General features: G+C 46.2%; 1 protein-coding gene across 1 annotated transcript in view; it reads right to left on the bottom strand.

Moving 5' to 3' along the window:
* Window positions 1–5910: 5910 nt before the first annotated feature.
* The window catches only part of LOC142209949 (NXPE family member 1-like), a 42995-nt gene continuing 25677 nt past the window's right edge, over window positions 5911–23228 (bottom strand). Inside the window, exons 7-10 of the mRNA XM_075278983.1 lie at window positions 13001–13704; window positions 10926–10984; window positions 8386–8598; window positions 5911–6449 (exon numbers count right to left, since the gene is read on the bottom strand). Coding sequence (XP_075135084.1) covers window positions 5911–6449; window positions 8386–8598; window positions 10926–10984; window positions 13001–13704 — 1515 coding nt within the window. The remainder of the gene's footprint in view (window positions 6450–8385; window positions 8599–10925; window positions 10985–13000; window positions 13705–23228) is intronic.

The raw sequence follows: 23228 nt of genomic DNA, 5'->3' as shown, positions 1-23228 counted from the left end.
TGGAACATAATAGAGCGCGCAGGAATGCGTAGGAGGGACTCGGTCGAGATCTTCAGTGTCGGGGGGGCCCCATGTCAAAAGTTCGCCACGGGACCCCGCTATTCCTAGTTACGCCACTGGCTGGATGCATGATGCGAAACGCATTGTGTGTTTCGATCTAATAAAAGGTTTTGTTAATCATCTACTGGCAGTGTTCGGGAGTACTTAAATTACAAGAAATTAAAATAGTAATTAAAATACTTGTCAGGTATTTGTATTTTGTAATTAAAATATTTTTAGGAAGTATTTTACATATTTTAATTACTGTCTAAATTCAAAACAAATGCTGTAATTTAAATATCCCGCCTCACCGCACTTAAAAAAACAACAACAGTGCGAGTCACGTCATCACTCTCGTTTCTCGTATCTTGTGTGAGGTGCGACGAGAGGAGGGAAAATTCCAGCGCGTTCCAGCATCACAAGTCCGCCTTGTAGTGAAGTGTGATTTATTTTTAGTTTTTAATCATTCCGATCGCATAATCCATTCCGTAAAATTATTCAAAAATGAAGGAAAATCGTAATAGCAGGCTCGGTTCACATCTGCGTTCAGGTTTCCATTCCTGAATGGAAACCTACACGCATTAAAAAGTGGTTATCTAAGAAACCACACGGACCCCATAGACTATAATATACTCTGGGATCTGAAGAGACCCCAGGGTATAATGTGGCAGGCATTTTAGTTTATCAGAGACAAATCTCCATTTTTATGTTTCCTAATAAACATTGGAACAATATGGAATATTCTGATTGCACCCGGCTCGGTACAAGTGGTTTGGCCCATCTCTAGACCTCTTCCAATCACGTTCCTACGTCAGCAGAACCGAGGCAGCTAGTTTCTAAAGTCTCGGTCATATTTTTAATATTTCAGTGAATGGTGAAACATGTAAATGGACAGCGCTCCATCTGCACCATTCTGTCTGCTTTTCTGTCCTTTGCTCTGATCCTACAATGGATCAGACAAGTGACAGAAAAGACAGCAGTGTGAACATAGCCTTAGATATTAAAGGCTTTTCACTATTTTTTTTTTTTAAGGGTGCCTTCACACTTCGGATACGCTGACTGATTCTGAACGTTAAAACATGTTCAGAATCAGCGCGTATAAAGCAGATCCTATTCATTTCAATGGGAGCCGGCATACGAGCGCTCCCCATTGAAATTAATGGGCTGCTTTTTACTCTACGAGCGCTCCCATTCACACGGCGTAAGCGCTCGGCTCGGAATGAAGCGCTCGTATGCCGGCTCCCATTGAAATGAATGGGATCTGCTTTATACGCGCTGATTCTGAACGTGTTTTAACGTTCAGAATCAGTCAGCGTATCCGAAGTGTGAATGCACCCTAAGAATGACATTTTGGCCTATAACACTGGTCAACACAAGAAAATCATCAGCAAAGGTAATAAATCTGTTTTGTGGGGTTTGATGTGCTGATTCCAAAAATCTGCTTAGTTTTGCTCTATCACATAAGGTTTCTGAGATTGAAGCAATTTTGTTATCCCGTTATTTCTACATTTTCAATGTAAGCGGTTTTTCTGATGTTATTCCCATTTCTTTCCTTGTCTTACTTAATTGTGAATTTTCTTCCAGGGACAACATCAGTAAAGGTTTTAGTGAGTTTTATGGGAAGGAGTACTGACAGGGCAGCCAACCAATGACGGCTTCTCGGAAAGTCACATGTTATGGGGAGGAGCTAAGTGTTATGAGGAGGTAAGATTTCAGCCAGTCAGAAAAGGATGGTGATGGCAGCAAAGACTGGTATGTGAGACTGTGACAGGAGACAGGCCTCTACAGGGGGATAGGAGGGAAGGCAGCGGACAGCCGCCATTGTGAGACTATGACAGCAGACAGGCCTCTACAAGGAGATAGAAGGGAAGGCAGCGGACAGCCGCCATTGTGAGACTGTGACAGGAGACAGGCCTCTACAAGGAGATAGAAGGGAAGGCAGCGGACAGCCGCCATTGTGAGACTATGACAGGAGATAGGCCTCTACAGGGGGATAGGAGGGAAGGCAGCGGACAGCCGCCATTGTGAGACTATGACAGGAGATAGGCCTCTACAGGGGGATAGGAGGGAAGGCAGCGGACAGCCGCCATTGTGAGACTGTGACAAGAGACAGGCCTCTACAGGGGGATAGAAGGGAAGGCAGCGGACAGCCGCCATTGTGAGACTATGACAGCAGACAGGCCTCTACAAGGAGATAGAAGGGAAGGCAGCGGACAGCCGCCATTGTGAGACTGTGACAGGAGACAGGCCTCTACAGGGGGATAGGAGGGAAGGCAGCGGACAGCCGCCATTGTGAGACTATGACAGCAGACAGGCCTCTACAAGGAGATAGAAGGGAAGGCAGCGGACAGCCGCCATTGTGAGACTGTGACAGGAGACAGGCCTCTACAGGAGGATAGAAGGGAAGGCAGCGGACAGCCGCCATTGTGAGACTGTGACAAGAGACAGGCCTCTACAGGGAGATAGAAGGGAAGGCAGCGGACAGCCGCCATTGTGAGACTCTGACAGGAGACAGGCCTCTACAGGGAGATAGATGGGAAGGCAGCGGACAGCCGCCATTGTGAGACTGTGACAAGAGACAGGCCTCTACAGGGAGATAGAAGGGAAGGCAGCGGACAGCCGCCATTGTGAGACTGTGACAAGAGACAGGCCTCTACAGGGAGATAGAAGGGAAGGCAGCGGACAGCCGCCATTGTGAGACTGTGACAAGAGACAGGCCTCTACAGGGAGATAGAAGGGAAGGCAGCGGACAGCCGCCATTGTGAGACTGTGACAGGAGACAGGCCTCTACAGGAGGATAGAAGGGAAGGCAGCGGACAGCCGCCATTGTGAGACTCTGATAGGAGACAGGCCTCTACAGGGAGATAGATGGGAAGGCAGCGGACAGCCGCCATTGTGAGACTGTGACAAGAGACAGGCCTCTACAGGGGGATAGAAGGGAAGGCAGCGGACAGCCGCCATTGTGAGACTGTGACAGGAGACAGGCCTCTACAGGGGGATAGAAGGGAAGGCAGCGGACAGCCGCCATTGTGAGACTGTGACAGGAGATAGGCCTCTACAAGGAGGATAGAAGGGAAGGCAATGGACAGACGACATTGTGAGACTGTGACAGGAGACAGGCCTCTACAGGGGGATAGAAGGGAAGGCAGCGGACAGCCGCCATTATCAGAGGATTTTCACTGCATTTCTGGGAGGACAACTCACCTCAGAGGGAAGAAAACAGCTCAGCCACTGAGGTAACTGAGTGAGGGTCTCCACAGAGACAGAACCTGAAAGCAGCCGATATCACACTGAGAAACTGCCTGTCTGCAAATGTAAGGAATAGGCCGACCCGTTTACCTCACAACTGTGTATAGTCGTCTACCAGATTACCTCCAATTTTTTGGTCAGGAATGCGCCTCAAAATCCTCCTCCAAAAAAAGCCTCACCATACAGTCCTATGTAACCTGTTTTTTTTCCCCGCTAGTGGAAAAAAATGAAGTGACGTCCATTCTTCAGGCGTTTTTTGAGGTGTTTTTTGCCTGAAAAAATCAATGCAAGTCAATGGGAGGCGGAAAATCCGACTGCCATTTTTTGACAAAAAACTCCTCAAAAAACGCCACTCGGATTTTTCGCTTCCATTGACTTGCATTGATTTTTTCAGGCGGAAAAGGCTTCTAAAAACAATTCAAAAAACTGATTTTTCCTGACCAAAAAACTCAGTGTGAACTCAGCCTAAAATCAGTTCTAAATACAAGACAAATTCCCAAGGGTTCCCAGACATTTCACAGAAATTCTCCAGCATTTCACCAGCGATACTGAAGGAAGGTCCTAAGATTAGAGAGCTTATGAGAAATGATGTGTTTGAAGGAATTCTATAAATGATAAGGAATTGAGATCTTAGAAACCTTCAAGTGGATCTGTGAAAACTTCTTACTGCGCAGTACGCACTGTTCGGCGAACTTTGCCGAACGTACTGCGCATGCCCGCGGCCATAGTGCTGACACCGCAATTTCGCGCATGGCGTCCGACATCAAGCTGAAGAAGGAAGGGGAGGATACAGAAGAACATAGAGGCGGCGCTGCAGTCGGTTTTTGAGCAGCAATCGGGACGCCCCCATTGCATCTCCTATACTGGGGGACGCCCCCATCGCTGCAAGAGAACTAATTAGCATACCGGTACAAACCGGTATTTCGAACGAATGGCGCGGCGGAGAGCACTTCCAAAGGTAGGAGACTAATAGCCTTTCTAAAGGCTATTCCGACGTGTTACCTAGAAAAAAAAGTTTTTTAATGGTAGAATCCCTTTAAAGTAATGGCACATCACTACCAGGGTTACTGGAATGACTCATTGATGGCAGATTGCTGTTGGACGTTATATAGGGACAACTCTGAAAATTCGTATCAATCACAGTCTAATGTCAAGCACTTTTAATTTCTGCTCGTATTTTGGTTTCTATTTTGCATGTTTAAGATTTTTTTTCTGATATGTAGATGACTATTTTCTTAATGTCGCCAGTATATTTCCTATACCTTATAATAATGATGCTGCGACGTTTTTGAAATCAGGATAAAAAGCGGAATCAGAAAAATACAAAGTCACAGGCGATGATTGCAAAAAATATTTTTTGTCGACCTGTGTAACCATTGAAGATCTACAGTATATCAGACCAAAGTCCTTCAATTATCAGTCTATACGTAGCTATAAAGCAATCCTTCACCTTCATCCGTGCAGACATATTTATCAGGTACATATCAGAAGAAAAAACGTATATAACCACGTAGTGTCATCATGTGAATTGTTTTACAGTCGTACAATGACAGTTCTAAAAGTCTGTTGTAAAACTTTAATGGTTATAAGTCATGTAATGCTTATTGACAATGATCTACAGTTTCCTTCTGAAAAGAGAGAGCTCATAGACAGGGCTGTGCGGTCAGACTAGACAGTCTTTTCTTGGTGCTGAGGCTCCACATACCGCCCTGTAGTGTTTTATGGCTGTGTGATGTCTGTTTTTTTTAACAGATGTTACATGGCAGCATTAAATTCAATGTCAGTGAATGGGGGCTACGCACATGGCTGTTATTTTGATAGTCCGTTGTCATAAACCGTCAAAATATAGGTCAAGTCCTATTTTTGGGAGTGATCTATGAATATTAATTCCCCTCGGGTGCAAGACAGACGTGAAAAAATGTTTTGCACCTCAGTCACTTGAATGTAGCCTTACATTGGACCTCTATATAAACTGTTGTGGAATGAACCGACTAAGTCTCCCAGAATACACTGCATTACAGTGCACTGAATTATAGGAGCTTATCAAACTTGTCAAGGGTACGTCTGTCGGTAACCGTCCACTGGTTGATTGTAGTTCTTTTTTAACTGTCTAGGTGGTTTATATCTAGATGAATGACAGCGTAAAATTCTTGTCCATGTATTGTGTTTAGATATTGAAGATCATTCTTATTGGCTTGAATTGGGATGAACTGTAATACCACCCATAGACAAGAGGTTCTCTGTTTGCAGAAGTAATGCTGGTTGCAGGTGACCATGATACAACCGGCCTGCCATGACTTAAAAGCATGGGCCGCACACGAATGACACGGAATGTCCCTGTGTGCTGCCCATGCACGGGCCGTGCTTCCCTGGCTCCTTTCATTAAACAGGAAGCACGCGCCATGAAATAGGACAGGAATAGGAGCTGTTCTATCTGATGCGGCCCGAACTGTCGGCCCGCATATGAGACCGTAAAATCACAGTTGTGTGTACGGGTCCACAGAAAAGAATAGATCAGTGTGATATCCCTGAAATGACAACACACTGACCCACAGCATGGTCATCTGCAAGGGGTCTAAAGCAGTCCCAGTTTTCTAATTGCGGATAATCCCTTTAAAATCGTCAAGTACAAAGATATGACAGGAACATGTACATTTCATTCATGATTACATTCTCCAGCGGATGGACTCTACATGAATTGAAGGCAATTGTCATGTCCCATGCATCAACTGTAGCAACGGGCAGATCCTTGAAGGCTTCCTTTACAATCATGTTATGGATGTAGCCATGAAAGTCACTGAATCTCTCCACATCTGCACTGATTTCTCGGGTGTTCTCAGTTTTGATGATGACTTTCGTATCTGGACTCCTTAACAAGAGTTTTTCTATCGCCCTGCGGACATTTAAAACTCTCCTGATGAAGAGCTGGATTGGGAAAGGCCTAAAGTGTTGACCAAGTGTAAAGGCAACCACATGGTGAGGACCTCCGACTACGTGATTGATCTCGTCGCTCATATAGGAATCATCTCTAACACCATAGGAATGTGATGCAACAAAAGGATGGCTGTGCTTTTTATAGTATATCAGAATATTCCATTTATCATCTCCTGCGAGCATCGCGGAAGGCCGATCATTACTGGCGAGGTCATATTTCTTGAATCCTATCAAAAAATGAAAAGTTGACAAAAAGGCTTTTTAACACTGGGAACGACTCAGTAAACTTTACAGGTATACTTTATTTTCCATCTCCTTCGAAACACACAACAGCCATGGTTTAGAAGAGACTTTTAGTATCTGATTTTTTTGGGGGGTTTAGATCATGGCACCCCTGCGGACCAGCTAAACAAAGGGGAAGCTTGAATTGAATAGAGTTACTATGAGTTGCAGTAGGGACCACTGTGCTGGCAAGAGTGCCTGGATCCATTCATCGAGCTGGTTGGCAAGGCTGCCAGGACTAGGACCTCACAGAGCAAATGCTTCATACAAGGGATAATTCTTCAGTATTACAGTCCTGGAAATTCAGAGACCATGTGTATATTAAATGTATATAAATATAAGTTTTTCATGAGTGCATCTATGTATAGTATGTGTGCACTTATATGTGGTAAGAATGTTATGTGACTAATAATATGAATCAGTAGTGTGTATGGATCTCACCTGCTTGACAACATCTGAGCATGTTCATGATGAGATCTCCTCCCAGACCTGGAGCTTCTGGGCATCAGTGAGCCATTTTTTGGTACCCTTGTACCTGGATCAGTTATATATACTGATTTATTATTCCCTAGAGATTTGTTATTGGATTTAGGTTTGGAGACATGAGGCCCAGTCAAAGGCATTAATACCTTCTTCATCTAAGGATCTACCTATATATACAGGTCACATGTGATCAGGCAATGTCTTGTACCAAGAGGAACCCAAAATCCACCGTCCATGTGTAAGATCTGACAATAGTGCATTTCGTCCCAGCACCCAGTGTAATATTGACTATCACATGGAGGGTTATGTGACCTTCTAAACATATTCCTCTCCAGACCATCACTGACCTATTACCAAACCAGTCAAGATGGATGACGTCGCAGGCAGTGTAATGTTCGACATGGCATCTCTAGACTTTTTCAGGTCCTTGACTTGTACTTAGTGGGAAACATCTCTCGTCTGTGTACAGAACAGAGCCTATGGCAGAATTTACAATGTGGGTCTTCTCTGGTGAATGCCATTTAAGTTGAACAATGCTGGGACGTGTGTGTGTGTCCTATGACAAGATGTTGGGCACCCATTCTACCCTCATGGCATCTCTGAGAGTTTAGTCACAGACATGCTTACTAGTAGTCCTCTGAAAGTCATTTTGTAGGACTCTTTCCACTACTCCTCCTGTTCCTCCTTGCATAAAGTAGCAGATACATGTCCTGCTTCTGGGTTGATTCCCTATTACTGTCCAGAGGCTCTCCTCTGGAATGGCCTGGTATCTTCTCAATGCTGGAAGCACAATAAACCATCTTGCAATGGCACATATAGCTGCGCCTGTCTGGAATAGCTAGACTACCTTTACAACCTTAATTTGCTTCAGGTACTGCCTCATGTTACCGGTAATGACAAGAGCTCTAGCAAAATGTAGAAGAATCAGTCAGGATGGATAAGGAGAGAGGCATTGCCACGACCTGCAAAACCATTCTGACATTGGGGGCTGTATTTCTGTTGCCTCTCCAGTATACCTATTGTCACGTTCATTTACATCAGTCAGTTTATTTCACTTAAGAGATAGATGGATCTATTTTTTTTTTCTGAAAAGGTTCAGAAATGAGGATCACTTGGGGGCCACACGGTGGCTCAGTGGTTAGCTGGTCCTGGTGTTCAAATCCCTCCAAGGGCAAAAAACCACCTGCAAGGAGTTTGTATGTTCTCCCCGTGTTTGCATGGATTTCCATTCCATATTCCAAAAAGACATAGTGATAGGGGAAAAAAATGTACATTGTGAGTTCTATGTGGGGCTCACAATCTACATTGGAAAAAAAAAAAAAAAATCACTCAAGAAGTCCTGGCACTGGACCCACCAACATACTGAAGTGGCCCTGCCCAAATAGATGATCACAATACCTTGTAGTGTTTTTGCCAACTGATTAAACCATTGTCGCATAGTTGAGTCTCCAAACAAATATACCATCCTATCCTTTAAACAAGCGTACATCTGATTTTGGGTGGTAAAGTCAGGGATTTTGCAGAAGGCAGGTCTCCACTTATTTTGTAACACAAAACCACTGGGAAATGGAGATTGCATTCCAGTCGTACAGATGCTTAAGTTAGCCGGAGCTGTGAAAATGAAGAAGAGAAAAGATTACTTATGTGCCCACATCCTTCTCTAGTCATAACAATGTCAATGTACAGATGGAGCCATCGCTAACTTGAATTGGATAACTTGTTGCAGCATAACACAAATCAAAACCCATTGAAAATAGTTAAGTATAAGTGTGCACTTGGACATAGAGCCGGATACAATGGTGAACCGTGGAGATAACAGCCCCATGCTCCATTATTCAGGCTTCTACTAGGCAGGGAGGCAAAGTGACCACCGAGCCACAGACCGCTCTAGAGCCAGACACAATAATCTGATAGCCACATAATAAAACCAATAATATCATTATATCATCAGGAACCCCCAAAGACCAGCCATATAACCAATAAATACTTCTAGGAAGTAAACTCACTTCCAAAAATAATGAACAAATAACTGCATAAGCAAATCATATTACAACAAATTGTACAATCAGACAGTGAGGCATTGTATAACATTCATATACATCATAATTCATCAACAACTGAGTATAATCCCTGGCAGAAGATATCATTCCCTACCATATACCACAATTCATCATTAAATTGATAGAAATAATCAATCAGATGTTCTCAGCTGCTGATACACAATGAGTAGAGAGATAAGAGATCCATTCTCCATGTAGCGGCTGAACATATCACTACACCTTAGTTTCCATCCAAGTGAATGGGAGCGGATCTACAGGAACTTGGCCTAGCTACTACAAAGAGAATGGAGTCAACTACTTCCTTCTCTATTTCTTTCATATCAGGAAGGACCGAAGAAAAAAGGGGGATCACTGCGCTCAACTGGTCATCAAATGGATATACTTTATTTCTTGTAAAAGGCACACACTACGCGTTTCGGGCAAAATTCCCTTTTTCAAGTGTATAAGCTTGCTTGCCTCTGGCATCCAGCCAGGCTATATTGAATGGTTGTACACACAACCTTTTAAAGGTGAGAAGCTTTTTTTCACTCCACCTTTCATCCATTCATACGGTACTTCACCATATGCAGCTCGGTGTTGTTTTTTGTTTTTATCTTTACCCATTTCTTTCATGTTAGGGTATATTCATTTTCCGATGACGTTTTCTGTCCTCGGTCCGCCACCCCCCCCCCCCCCATGCTTAGGTCTAGTCAGCAGGAAGTCTCAAGAGAGGAATCCTTGGAAAGATGGAGCTTTATGCTTATTCAGCATCCTGAGGACTTATCCTTATGATAGGAATAAATCGTTTTGGTCTGGAAAACCACTTTATGGTAACAAGCACAATAATACCTTTTGCACTCTTCAATGAGAACACTGCAATGGACCACCGATTTTTAGTTGTAATGACTATGCTATAACCAGAATAAAAAACAAAAGAGACACCGAGCACACTATATAGTGTAGAATGTCTGATAAATTTTGGTGGAAATAACCAGAAGATTTAAAAGGACCAAATGGCCTCTCACCTGATGAGGTTGTGACAATCGCTCACAACTACGTTTGGGGTTTACCGTCAGGTGGAGGAGGCAGCACGTCTGATGGACACCGGCCAAGGCCAGGGAAGATAGAGTTTTCAATGAAATGGAAAGACGGCGCTCTCAGGTCACAACAGGATTTTATTCAAAAAGACAATGATGCACTAAGTGCATCATTGTCTTTTTGAATAAAATCCTGTTGTGACCTGAGAGCGCCGTCTTTCCATTTCATTGAAAACTCTATGCTATAACCAGTGCACACATACCATGTTAGGCCAGCAGTTCTCTACATTGGCAATAGAAGGAAGTCTTAAGCAAAGGATCTCCTTTGTGATAACATGTGCCCTGTTTGGGCATAGAGATAAAATACTGTACCAGATAATCCTCTATTACCCAATGTAGAGACCAACTACTAAAGCAGGGTTCACACAAGCGTTGGTGTCCGACATCTAGTGTCCGATGCCAATGTCCGCGGAAGATTTTAGCATTGGTCACTAGCGGTGTCCGTTCACAATTTGAATTGTTTTAAATGGGACACCATGTTGTGTCTTTTAGTATCCGTGGGTGTCCGTTTGCAAAGATGTCCGATTTTTCAAGCGCACAGCAAAATCCTACATGTAGGATTTTGCTGTGCGCTTGAAAAATCGGACATCTTTGCAAACGGACACTTAAGGACACCCACGGATACTAAAGGACACTACATGGTGTTCCATTTAAAACAATTCAAATTGTGAACGGACACCGCTAGTGACCAATGCTAAAATCTTCTGACGGACATTAGCATCGGACACCGACGCTAGAGTGAACACTAAGAGAATCTCCTGCTTTGTAGGACTTAGAACAAACATGTCTTATAGAAGTTTACCTGTACATGTAAATACATTGATGTCAAAGTCTGCTTGAATATTAATGGAAAGATTTTCCCTGAAAAAGAAAACAAGGAAATTTTTAAAAATTTATGGAAAAATCTTGTTTTGCGTTCATTTGTATTTTCAAATATATTATTAGTGAGTTCTGGTTTATTAGTCTTACTGATTGTTTCTGGCAGATGATACGGCACTTGGATAAAGTTACTGAAAGGCTTATAGCCCCTGGCCCCTGTACATGCGGGCGTTTAGCCATCCGGCATTATGGCACGCTATCCACAAGATTTTCATTTTTAAGTTACAATTTGAAATATGGTCACTTGGATATAGACCGGTAGTTGCCCTGGTTTTGTATACATAGAAGCTTGAAGCTTAACTATACACATTGCACCAATTTATGGTACCACAGGTAATAAAACTAATCTGAAGTGTATTTAATGGCATTGTAAAAGTGAATGGACTTGTTGCAGGAAATACAGTAATGGAAATAATGGTTGGCTATCGTATACGGTGTGCAATAAAATGAGTGCCGCCGTGCATGTGCATCAATTGTCACTTTACTTATAGACAGTCTAGGAATGTAGGAAATGTGACAGCAATGGCTGATGCCGCCCTGACTGTCCCACTGCCTACCTAATATAGAGACAATAGTACTGACTACATTCTCCCTAAAACTTCTCTTTATCAATTTGTAAATTGTAATTAAATGTAATACATCTCGTCTCCTCAGTATGGCGCATACTAATTCCCAATATCTATCTATATTCCGTGTTTTATACAGTTTCTTCCTGACAGATAGGGTCCATTCACACAGAGTAATGTGCCACGTGATGTGGCACTTATACGGCGTGTGAGACTTTGCGCGCCGTGAAAGCTCCCATTGATTTCAATGGGAGCCTGGATCGTCTACGCCGCGTTATTTTGCGGCCCCTGGTGTTGAACCCCAGGGGGTCTGATCACTAATGCAATGCATTAAAATGGTAATGCATTGCAAAAAAAAAAATCATCCTTTCTTTTGCAGGCTGCATAGACCAGCCTGCAAAAGAAAGAGCTTGCAGACCGGCTGGGGAGCCTTGTAAAGGCTCCCGGCTGTCATGCCAATGTGACGTCGGCCCTGGAGCATGTTCCAGGAGCTGGCGATCACGGGCAAAATGGCGGCGCCCATGCGCCGCCGGGAAAATGGCGCCTCCGGCGCCTTTGACCGTGGCGTCGGAGGGGTTAATGCCTCCGATCGGTCCGGGGACCGATCGGAGGCATTAGAGTCGGCTGTTTACTGCTTAAAGCAGTAAACACCCGGCGTTATGGCGGCCGCCCGGCTCCCGGGCGGTCGCCATAATTACACACCCGACATGCGCTGTACTATTACGGCGGATGTCGGGAAGGGGTTAAGGACACGTTGATTCAGGGTTTTTATACTGACTGCCAGATTAGAGTCGGGAAGGAATTTTCTCCCCAGAAACGGGGTAATTGGCATGAGCCTCATGGGGTTTTTTGCCTTCCTCTAGACCAACATTGTAGGGATTGTAGGGTTATAGTTTGAACTTGATGGACTGATGTCTTCATCCAACCTCATCTACTATGTAACTATATGTTGACAATGGAAAATTGCAAATTTTTAATGTAAATGTGTCCTAACTGGCATGTAACCGAAACCGGAAGAAATGACATTATCAAGGTCTACATTGGTTGGCTTGCTCATAATGTTACTGCAAGAAATATAACAAACATACAAAAGAAGAGAAGATTAAGTAGCCCTGGTGAAGTGATGATATCACCCCCGACAGAGCTCTGAACTTATCATCATCCAGTCTGTCTGGGATGACATGAGACAGAAGGATTTAAGATATTTGGAATTACCTCCAAGGAGAGTTCCTTCCAAAACTGTCTGCAAGAGTACCGAAAAGATTTGATACTTTTTTGAGGACAAAGGTCGGGCACACCAAATATTGCGCTAATGAGATTTCACTTTTGTTCATTAACAAAGATAAACTATTTTGCTATTTTTGGAAGTATTCCTAATTTGCATTTTTTCCACACCGACTAAAATATTGCAAAATTTAGGTAAACTTTTTACCTGTTAAACAGAAGCTTCTCTGTATTACCAAGGAAGGTGACTTCACGGTTGAAGGACTTGAGGGAACTTAATGCTCCACAGTCAAAGTTGTCCGGTTTGATGCAGTAGAAGGACTCCCGATCTTTTACAGGTTTATACTCACATATTTCTTTCACCAAGTCTACCTTGAAGCCACATTCACTTTGAGTGGACTGGTTTCTGTTCACAAACGTTCCTATAAAAGATATGAGACCATAGTCGTTGTCCCTGGCCCTCCATAGAGCTGAAACCGCTTCACTTGAATGATAAAGTAACAAGGAAATATAGACTTTCCCTTCCCAGAATAAAGTAAAGTGGATGTGATAAGTTCCATTGTTAAAGTCTTCCACCACCCCGGAGGCTCCGGCCTGGAGTTTAGGGTTGAACATTCTTGGTGTTATGAAATCTCCTCCATACGTCTTCCTATTACCCAGAGAATCAAACATCTCAATCTGGATAAGTAACTTGTCTCCGGTGCAGTACTTCTTTTTTGGGTTAATTATAATGGCTCTGCTCTTCTTCGCGTTTGATGCTAAATTTGTGTTATTAATAGACACTGTAGGGATGATCTCAGATATCTTGTAGAGGAGAAGGAGCTCATCTTCTGAGGGGTTATTGCTGCTGTGAGGGGACGGTACTGTAGAGGTCGGAGTCAGATTGGGCGGACCAACTTTTGCAGGGAAAATCTAAAAATTCATATTTAAGGGTTATTTACTCAGAAAGGGTGAATTACATACAGTATCTTACGGGTACGTACAGTACAGACCGAAAGTTTGGACACACCTCATTCAAAGAGTTTTCTGTATTTTCATGACTATGACAATTGTAGATTCACACTGAAGGCATCAAAACTATGAAGTAACATGTGGAATTATATACTTAAAAAAGTGTGAAACAACTGAAAATCTGTTTTATATTCTCGGTTCTTCAAAGTAGCTACCTTTTGCTTTGATTCCTGTTTTGCACACTCTTGGCATTCTCTTAAGGAGCTTCAAGAGGTAGTCACCGGAAATGGTTTTCACTGCACAGGTGTGCCCTGTCAGATTTAATAAGTGGGATTTCTTGCCTTATAAATGGAGTTGGGACCATCAGTTGTGTTGTTCAGAAGTCAGATGCAGTGGCGGATCCAGGGTTTGCGGGGCCCTGGGCAATTGACTTTGGCGGGGCCCTAAGCGCAGCGCGCCGCAGCAAATTAGGCCCCGCCCACTTATATGTTGACTACGCCCATTCTCATTCATTTTTCATGTGATTCCACACAGTATAATCCTCCTATAGTCACCCGTAAATTATATGTCCCCCCTCCATCTCTCCCCATTTTCATATACACCCTTCATCTACCCCTAGTTTTACCCCCCTCTATCTCTGTCCCCAGTTTCATGCCATTCTCCCCCTTTATCTGCCCACAGTTTTATGTCCCCCCCCGTCTCTGCCCCAATGTCATGCCATTCTCCCCCCCTTCATCTGCCCCAGTGTCATGCCATTCTCCCCCCCTTCATCTGCCCCAGTGTCATGCCATCCCCCCCTTCATCTGCCCCAGCATCATGCCATTCTCCCCCCTTCATCTGCCTCAGTGTCATGCCGTTCTCTCCCCCTTCATTTGCCCCAGTGTCATGCCGTTCTCGCCCCTTCATCTGCCCCAGTATCATGCTATTCTCCCCCCTTCATCTGCCCCAGTGTCATGCCGTTCTCTCCCCCTTCATTTGCCCCAGTGTCATGCCGTTCTCGCCCCTTCATCTGCCCCAGTATCATGCTATTCTCCCCCCTTCATCTGCCTCAGTGTCATGCCGTTCTCCCCCCCTTCATTTGCCACAGTGTCATGCCGTTCTCCCCCCCTCCATCTGCCACAGTGTCATGCTGTTCTCCCCCCCTCCATCTGCCCCAGTGTCATGCCGTTCTCCCCCCCTCCATCTGCCCCAGTGTCATGCCGTTCTCCCCCCCTCCATCTGCCCCAGTGTCATGCCGTTCTCCCCCCCTCCATCTGCCCCAGTGTCATGCCGTTCTCCCCCCCTCTATCTGCCCCAGTGTCATGCTGTTCTCCCCCTCTCCTTCATTTGCCCCCCAGTTTCTTTGGGCCTCCTCCATCTCTGTCCCCAGTTTCATGCCGTTCTCTCCCCACCCCTTCATCTTCCCCAGTGTCATGCCGTTCCCCCCCTCCACTTCATTTGCCCCCCAGTTTCATAGGCCCCCTTCATTATGTTCCACCTTAATATTTAATACAAAACAAACACTTACACTCACCTTCCATCACTCACCTTCCATCGTTCCCCCGACGCTCCTCTCTCTCACTCCAGTCACATATGCGATGCAGGAGCTGTGACCTCAGCTCCTGCTTAGCTGCGGCCCGGCTTGCGTGTGTAAGCGTGATGTGATGACGTCATTGCGCCTACACACGCAAGCCGGACCGGAGCTTTAAAGCAGGAGCTGAGCTCACAGCTCCTGCTTTAATCGCGATTCAGCTCATCGGCGGACGGACGCCGATGAGCTGAAATCGTGACTGGCAAGTGCCGGGGGGCCCCCAGAGGCTCTGTGGGCCCCGGCACTTGCCTGACTATGCCGAGCTGACCAGGACCATTTTGTTAGGGCCGGGCCACGGGGCCCCACTAAGCGCGGGGCCCCGGGCGGTTGCCCGGCTCGCCCGGCCCTGGATCCGCCCCTGGTCAGATGGATACACAGCTGATAGTCCTACTGAATAGACTGTTAGAATTTGTAATATGGCATGAAAAAAGCAGGCAAGTAAAGAAAAACGAGTGGCCATTGTTACTTTAAGAAATGAAGGTCAGTCAGTCCAAAAAATTGGGAAAACTTTGAAAGTGTCCCCAAGCACAGTTGCAAAAACCATCAAGCGCTGCAAAGAAACTGGTTCACACGAGGACCGCACCAGGAAAGGAAGACCAAGAGTCACCTCTGCTGCAGAGGATAAGTTCATCCGAGTCACCAGCCTCAGAAATCGCAGGTTAACAGCAGCTCAGATTAGAGAGCAGGTCAATGCCACACAGAGTTCTAGCAGCAGACACATCTCTACAACAACTGTTAAGAGGAGACTTTGTGCAGCATCCGGCCTTCATGGTAAAATAGCTGCTAGAAAACCACTGCTAAGGACAGGCAACAAGCAGAAGAGACTTGTTTGGGCTAAAGAACACAAAGAATGGACATTAGACCAGTGGAAATCTGTGCTTTGGTCTGATGAGTCCAAATTTGAGATCTTTGGTTCCAACCACCGTGTCTTTGCGCAACGCATTAAAGGTGAATGGATGAACTCTACATGCCTGGTTCCCATCGTGAAGCATAAAGAAGGAGGTGTGATGGTTTGGGGGTCCTTTGTTGGTGACACTCTTGGGGATTTATTCAAAATTGAAGGCATACTGAACCAGCATGGCTACCACAGCATCTTGCAGCGGCATGCTATTCCATCCGGTTTGCGTTTAGTTGGACCATCATTTATTTTTCAACGGGACAATGACCCCAAACACCTTCAGGCTGTGTAAGGGCTATTTGAACAAGAAGGAGAGGAATGGGTTGCTACGCCAGATGACCTGGCCTCCACAGTCACCAGACCTGAACCCAATGGAGATGGTTTGGGGTGAGCTGGACCGCAGAGTGAAGGCAAAAGGGCCAACAAGTGCTAAGCATCTCTGGGAACTCCTTCAAAACTGTTGGGAAACCATTTCAGGTGACTACCTCTTGAAGCTCATCAAGAGAATGCCAAGAGTGTGCAAAGCAGGAATCAAAGCAAAAGGTGGCTACTTTGAAGAACCGAGAATATAAGACAGATTTTCAGTTGTTTCACACTTTTCTGTTAAGTATATAATTCCACATGTGTTACTTCATAGTTTTGATGCCTTCAGTGTGAATCTACAATTTTCATAGTCATGAAAATACAGAAAACTCTGAATGAGAAGGTGTGGCCAAACTTTTGGTCTGTACTGTATATTTTATCCACTTAACTAAAGGAAAAACACACAAAGTGGGGGGTCTGTATGAGACGCTAATAGGTTACTTGTGGACCATCTTGGAGGACCTATTCCATTTTGCCATGATAATACACACAAGGCTAAACCACACGAAGTTAGGTAATCTTTTACCTAAACTACTGGCAAAGGATTAAAATTCTCATACAGTTTTATGTGTACAACTAGTATACAGAGCTATGTGTTTTCTCAGTCAAAGACTACAAACAAATCCAAATTTTATTATACCACCTATGTACAGTAAGATTATGTAATATAATGCATGTAACTTCACTGAGTTTTTTGGCTTGTTTTTCTTTGTCTGACACACACTTTATAGATTGAATAACTTTTGACTCCGAATATTAGAAACTTTGTAATATATCTTATTAAACATTTTTTTCCATTTCACTTTTTTACATAGAGGTCTATGGAGGGGAGGGAAGGAAGTGGCTGCTGGTAAAGACACAAAAATAGCTATAGATGCTAAACTTTTCTACACTGAGTGGAAGAGTGTTCTTCAGATACTGTATCTTAAAGACAAGATTCTAACACCGCACAGAATTAGGCAATTTTCACAGTTTTGAGATGGAGAAATCAAAACTAAATTGTAACATTAAAAAGCATCCCCCCCCCCAAAAAAAAAAAAAAACCTATATATTTTCTTAAAGTAGACACCTGCAGCATTGTCAGAATGCCACTTGGTACTGTATATGAACAAGCACCTTCATGCAATTTTGATTTAAAGTGAGTGTTTTATGAAAAAATGCAAATAAATGTATATTAGTTGTTAAAAGTGGAAACCAAACAAAAAATTATATGCACCAAACCTCCTAAAAATAAGAGTTGAACATGTGCAGAGTTCATACATATCACTATGGCCTACACCCGCATGCCTGTGTCTTCAGAAAATCGCTAGAACTGGAAGGAACAAAAATCTGCTTTAAAGCTGGAAATGTTAAAAAGTATCATCCTATAAAATGTAGGGATTACACAGCATGAAAAGTAAGTGAACCCCTAAACCCTATAATTTTTTTTGAAATTAGACAGCCTTAAGTTTACAAATGTCTTAATGGGTCATCAACATCCTCCTTCATGCAACTTTGTGACAGCGCATTTTTTCAAAAAATTCTTTAAGAGATATTTGCACCTAAAACTCATGTTCAATCTCACATTCATATACAAAATGCATTTAAAATAATAGCTTAAGGTGTAGATAATATATATATACATACACACACATACATACACTATATGTACCGCAAACATCAACTACAACAAGAGCTCAGACTCCCCAAAATACTAATACAGAAGACAAGCAGGATTTTGCTGTTATTCACTAATTAAAAATCTATACTGCACCTACCAAACTGTGACACCAAAATCTAACTTTTTTCAGAGTACACAGCATACCGTGTATAAAAACACAATTTAATATTTCATATATACAACCACCTTCATGCAACTGCAGCAAACAGAGATTGCAAGCAAAAATTCAAAAGTGCGGCTCAGGCAATCCCTTTCTGCAAACAAAATGTACTTACCAAAAAACCACAAGATGTGAGGAGTTCATACATACCACACATGTATATATTTACGGGGCGGGTGTTAAAGAAACACCAAAATCGCAGAAATGCGTCATCCCATTTTGTGCATGCAAACTAAATAGGACTTTATATAAAAATTTTATTTTCCCCCTACGTCCTACAGAAGCACAACTGGGGTATTCCTGCCCCTATGAGCTGTTAGGACAGGTGGAATTTTTAATTACCTAACAGCTTTTGACCTCTATAAGAGGCCGGAAGACCTGCTCCTCCCTTGTGTTTTTTTCTGTCCTGTGGGACAGGACAGGTGGTCAGGGGGGGGAGCAGATGTTCTGACCTCCTATAGGGGTCCACTACTCTCCCCCACCGGTACCTGACAGCAGAAGATCTTTTTTCTGGACATCCTCTTTTTTCAGCAGAGGTCCCCTTCTCCCGGCGGGGACCCTGCCGGCTCGTGCACGCTCCTGTCCGGCTGGCGCGCCGGGTCGGGGCTTTCCCCTAGGAACGCTAGACCTAGGAACCTTTCTCAGGTTCCTCCGGTCCGCCGTCTAATAGGGTCCGCCGCACATGCCAGTGCGCGGGTCTCGCGGCGGACGGGAAGAGAACAACCCCTAGACACGAGCATTGCACGGTAGTTCGGGAGGGGGGTCCCCCGGTCCTGGGGACCATACCTGGGTTAGATCCCCCCTCCTCCTGTCTTCTCCCCTCCCCTTTTTTTTTTTCATGAGATTCTGGCTCCATTGTAGCCCCTACCCCTTGGGCGGGGCTCCGGGCAAAACCCCGCCCCCTGGCCTATTTAAGTCCCCTTAGAGCTTCAGTTAGTGCTTGTCGCTCCGGTTGCAAGCACATCAGTTGGTGAAGCTCCCTGGTCAATTTCTGTGCTGGAGAACTGTCTTCATTGACTAAGAATGTCTTCTTCTTCCTCCACTGTTCCGCCTAGAAGGAAGGCTACTTCCAAAAGGAAGCATCTGGCGTGCGCTTCTTGTAGAGTGCTGCTGCCTGATGACTCCCAATATCGCTTCTGTCAGGGGTGCAGGGCCCCCTCTGTTGAAACAACTCCCATGCGAGAGATGGTGTCCTGGGTGAAGGGGTACGTCCAGGACTCCATGAAAAGAATGGAAGCCGTCTCCCTGGCCAAGAGGCCACGGCTGGATTGCGAATTGTCCCTGCCGCCTCTGGAAAAGCTGCGCCTCAGGGATGTGGAGTCGTCTTCTAGTACGAAGGAGGAGAAGGAGATTTTTCCCCTGGACAAAATGTCCAGAGTATTCAAGACCCTAAGAATCAGAGACCGGGAAGGCGGGGAAGGCTCTAGCCGTAGGTCTCGTACCTTCAGGCCCTCTTCGGAGATGCTCCGCCTGATGGAGGGCGAATGGAGGCACCCGGAGAGATCCTTTGCGCCATCCACACGCTTCAAGGCACTTTTTCCCGTCTCTGAGAGTCAACTAAAGGCGTGGGGTCCCCCGCCAAAGGTGGACGTCGCCGTGGCCAAGTTATCAAGGCGCTCCATCCTTCCATCAGAGGACGGCTCGGGCCTCAGGGACCCCATGGATCGCCGAGTCGAAGGATCTTTGAGGCGTATATATTCGTCCGCCTCTGCCCAGGCCTCTTTGGGCATGGTCGCGAATGAGGTAGCAACTGGCTTACGCGCAGAACTGTCATCCCTGGCCAAGGACATCGATTCCGGCGTGGATCGTGATGATCTCCTCGCGGCAGTGTCCGACATCACGCTGTTGGTGGATCACCTGACAGAAGCTACCCATTTTCAGACCCGTCTGGCGGCTAGATCCATGGCACTGGCTACTGTGGCTCGCCGACCCCTATGGCTGAAGCCCTGGAAGGCTGACCTTACTTCCAAAAATAGCCTCTGTGGTCTCCCCTTTGAGCCCGGACGGCTGTTCGGAAGGGAGCTCGACCATATCATGGAAGGCTGGGCCGACTCTAAGAGCAAGAACCTGCCACAGCCCCTTGAAGGTCGGAGTACCTCCTTTCGAGGAAGAGGCACTCGAAGAGGCACCAGAGGCCAGCGGCGATCCGGGAAAGGAAGAGGTCGGGGCTCATCTCGTGGCCGTAAGAATGCCCCCTTCTAATTCCCTCTCAGTACACCCCCCCCTTCCTACTCCCCCCCCCCCTTCCTACTCCCCCCCCCCTCCCCTGGGGTGGGCGGTCGTCTTTCCCACTATGTGGAGGCCTGGCGGCAGAATATTCGGGACCCCTGGGTCATCCAGATGATCCAGGAAGGTTATAAAATTAATTTTGTTTCCCAGCCGCCAGAGAAGATGGTAAGAAACCGCCCTCTTCAGGGCCCCAAACAACTTCATCTGGAGAGATTGATTCAGGAGTACGTGGACAAGGCCGCGCTAGAGATGGTTCCTCGCGCAGAACAAGGCACAGGCGTCTACTCTCCAGTCTTCTTGGTCCCCAAGCCATCAGGCGAGTGGCGTATGATCATCGATCTCAGGTATCTGAATCACTTCATCCGCAGGCTGCGGTTTCGCATGGAAACCATAAGGTCAGTCTACCTTTCATGCACCCTGGAGATCACTTCGTCACTCTGGACCTGAAGGACGCCTACCTCCACGTACCCATCTTTCTGGCACACCGAAAGTTCCTAAGGATTGCCGTAGACATACAGGGGAAAGAGGCGCACTTCCAGTTCGCAGCCCTCCCGTTCGGCATATCCTCCGCCCCCCACACCTTCACAAAGGTCATAGCTCCGGTCGCTGCCGCCCTGCGCCTTCAAGGCATATTCATAGTCCCGTACCTGGACGACTGGCTTCTGAAGGCTCATTCAAAGGAGGTTCTTACCACGCAGGTGCAGACCGTCGTAGCTCTACTAGACAAGCTGGGGTGGCTGGTAAACTGGCAGAAGTCAGTGATGGTGCCATCAACACGAGTTCAGTTCCTGGGACTTATTCTAGACTCTCTCAACATGACGATCTCTCTACCCTCCTCTCGCAAAAGGAAAATTGCTCGGGCGGCACATCATTTGTCTTCCACACGGAAGGTCACCATCAGGACGGCGATGAAGGTCCTCGGATTGATGTCCGCTGCCCTAGATGCAGTTCCTTGGGCCCTATGGCATATGCGCCCTCTACAGAACGAGATCTTGAGAGTCTGGAATCACAGTCCTTCAGGTTTACAGAAGCCAATCCAGTTAACCATCAGCACCCGGCAAACCTTGCCCTGGTGGACCCATCTGCGAGATGGGAAGTCCTCGGTCCAGCCCGCCTGGACCCTGTTGACTACAGATGCCTCCCTCACAGGCTGGGGAGCTCATCTGGGGGAGACCCTGGTTCAAGGTACATGGAATCAGCGGGAGAGGACGCACTCATCCAACTGGCGTGAGCTTACCGCAGTTCATCGAGCCCTTCTGTCATTTGCACCACTTCTACGAGGGAAAGCGGTCAAAGTAAGATCAGACAATCTGACGACAGTCCACTACATCAACAAGCAGGGAGGAACCAGGTCCCCCTCGCTCATGCAAGTCACCAACCTGATCTTCTCCTGGGCAGAACGAAACCTCTCCCAGCTGGCGGCGGTACATATCCAGGGCCGCCTGTACATCCTAGCGGATCAACTCAGCAGAGGCCGGCCGACCGCAGGCGAATGGTCCCTGAACCAGGACATCTTCCACTACCTGACCAGGAGGTGGGGTCTCCCCGAGGTGGATCTGATGGCCACCCAACACAATGCCAAAGTAGAAAGGGTTTGCTCCCTGTACCGGGAAGTCAACCCTTTGGCTGTGGATGCCCTGTCAATACCATGGAGGTTCGAACTGGCATACGTGTTCCCTCCCATCCCGATGATACCGAAGGTATTGGCGAAACTCAGGCAGGACCAGACTTCGGCAATAGTGATCATGTCGTTCTGGCCAAAAAGGGCATGGTTCACCGACCTTATCCTTATGAGTCGGGGGAACTACTGGAGGCTTCCACCAGTCAGGAACCTGGTGTCACTGAACAGTCGGCCGTGCCTGGGCCTAGACAAATTCAACCTCACTGCCTGGAGGCTAACCGCGCCATACGCGCAGACAGAGGATTGTCCCAGGGAGTGCTAAGTACCTTAGCCCATTCAAGAGCAGAGGCAACCAATCAGAGCTACCAAGGGATCGCCCGGATATTCCGAGATTGGTGTACAGGCAGCCACCGCGATCCAGACAGAGATGCAGTCCTAGAGTTCTTACAGAACGGCTTGGAGAGAGGACTAGCACCTGCCACCCTCAAGGTTCAAGTGTCAGCTCTATCTGCTCTCCTGGAGACACGGTTATCACAAGATCCTCTTGTCAAACAGTTCCTTAGGGGGGCTGCCAGGCTCCGCCCCCAGGTACGGCCCCCTGTCCCCAGGTGGGACCTGGCCGCGGTTCTACAAGGGCTATGTGCGCCCCCCTTCGAACCATTATCTGAAGTGGACTGGAAGTACCTGTCATTTAAAGTGACCTTTCTGTTGGCAATAACCTCCGCCAAGAGGGTTGGCGAATTGCAGGCTCTAGCAGCCTCCGAACCTTTCATAACTTTCTTTCCTGACAGAGTACAGCTAAGGTTCGTCCCAGGATTCTTGCCGAAGGTACCCACACTTCAGAACACCAATCAAGTGATCACCCTACCGGGCTTCTTTCCCTCCCCTGCTACTGAGCAGGAGGAGAAGCTACACACCCTGGATCTGGTAAGAGCACTACGTATCTACCTGGATCGTACAGCACCGTTCCAAAAATCAGAGAAT

The sequence above is a fragment of the Leptodactylus fuscus genome, chromosome 6 (genome assembly GCF_031893055.1).
Source record: "Leptodactylus fuscus isolate aLepFus1 chromosome 6, aLepFus1.hap2, whole genome shotgun sequence".
NCBI lineage: Eukaryota > Metazoa > Chordata > Amphibia > Anura > Leptodactylidae > Leptodactylus > Leptodactylus fuscus.
This window is presented reverse-complemented; position numbering and strand designations above follow the sequence as displayed.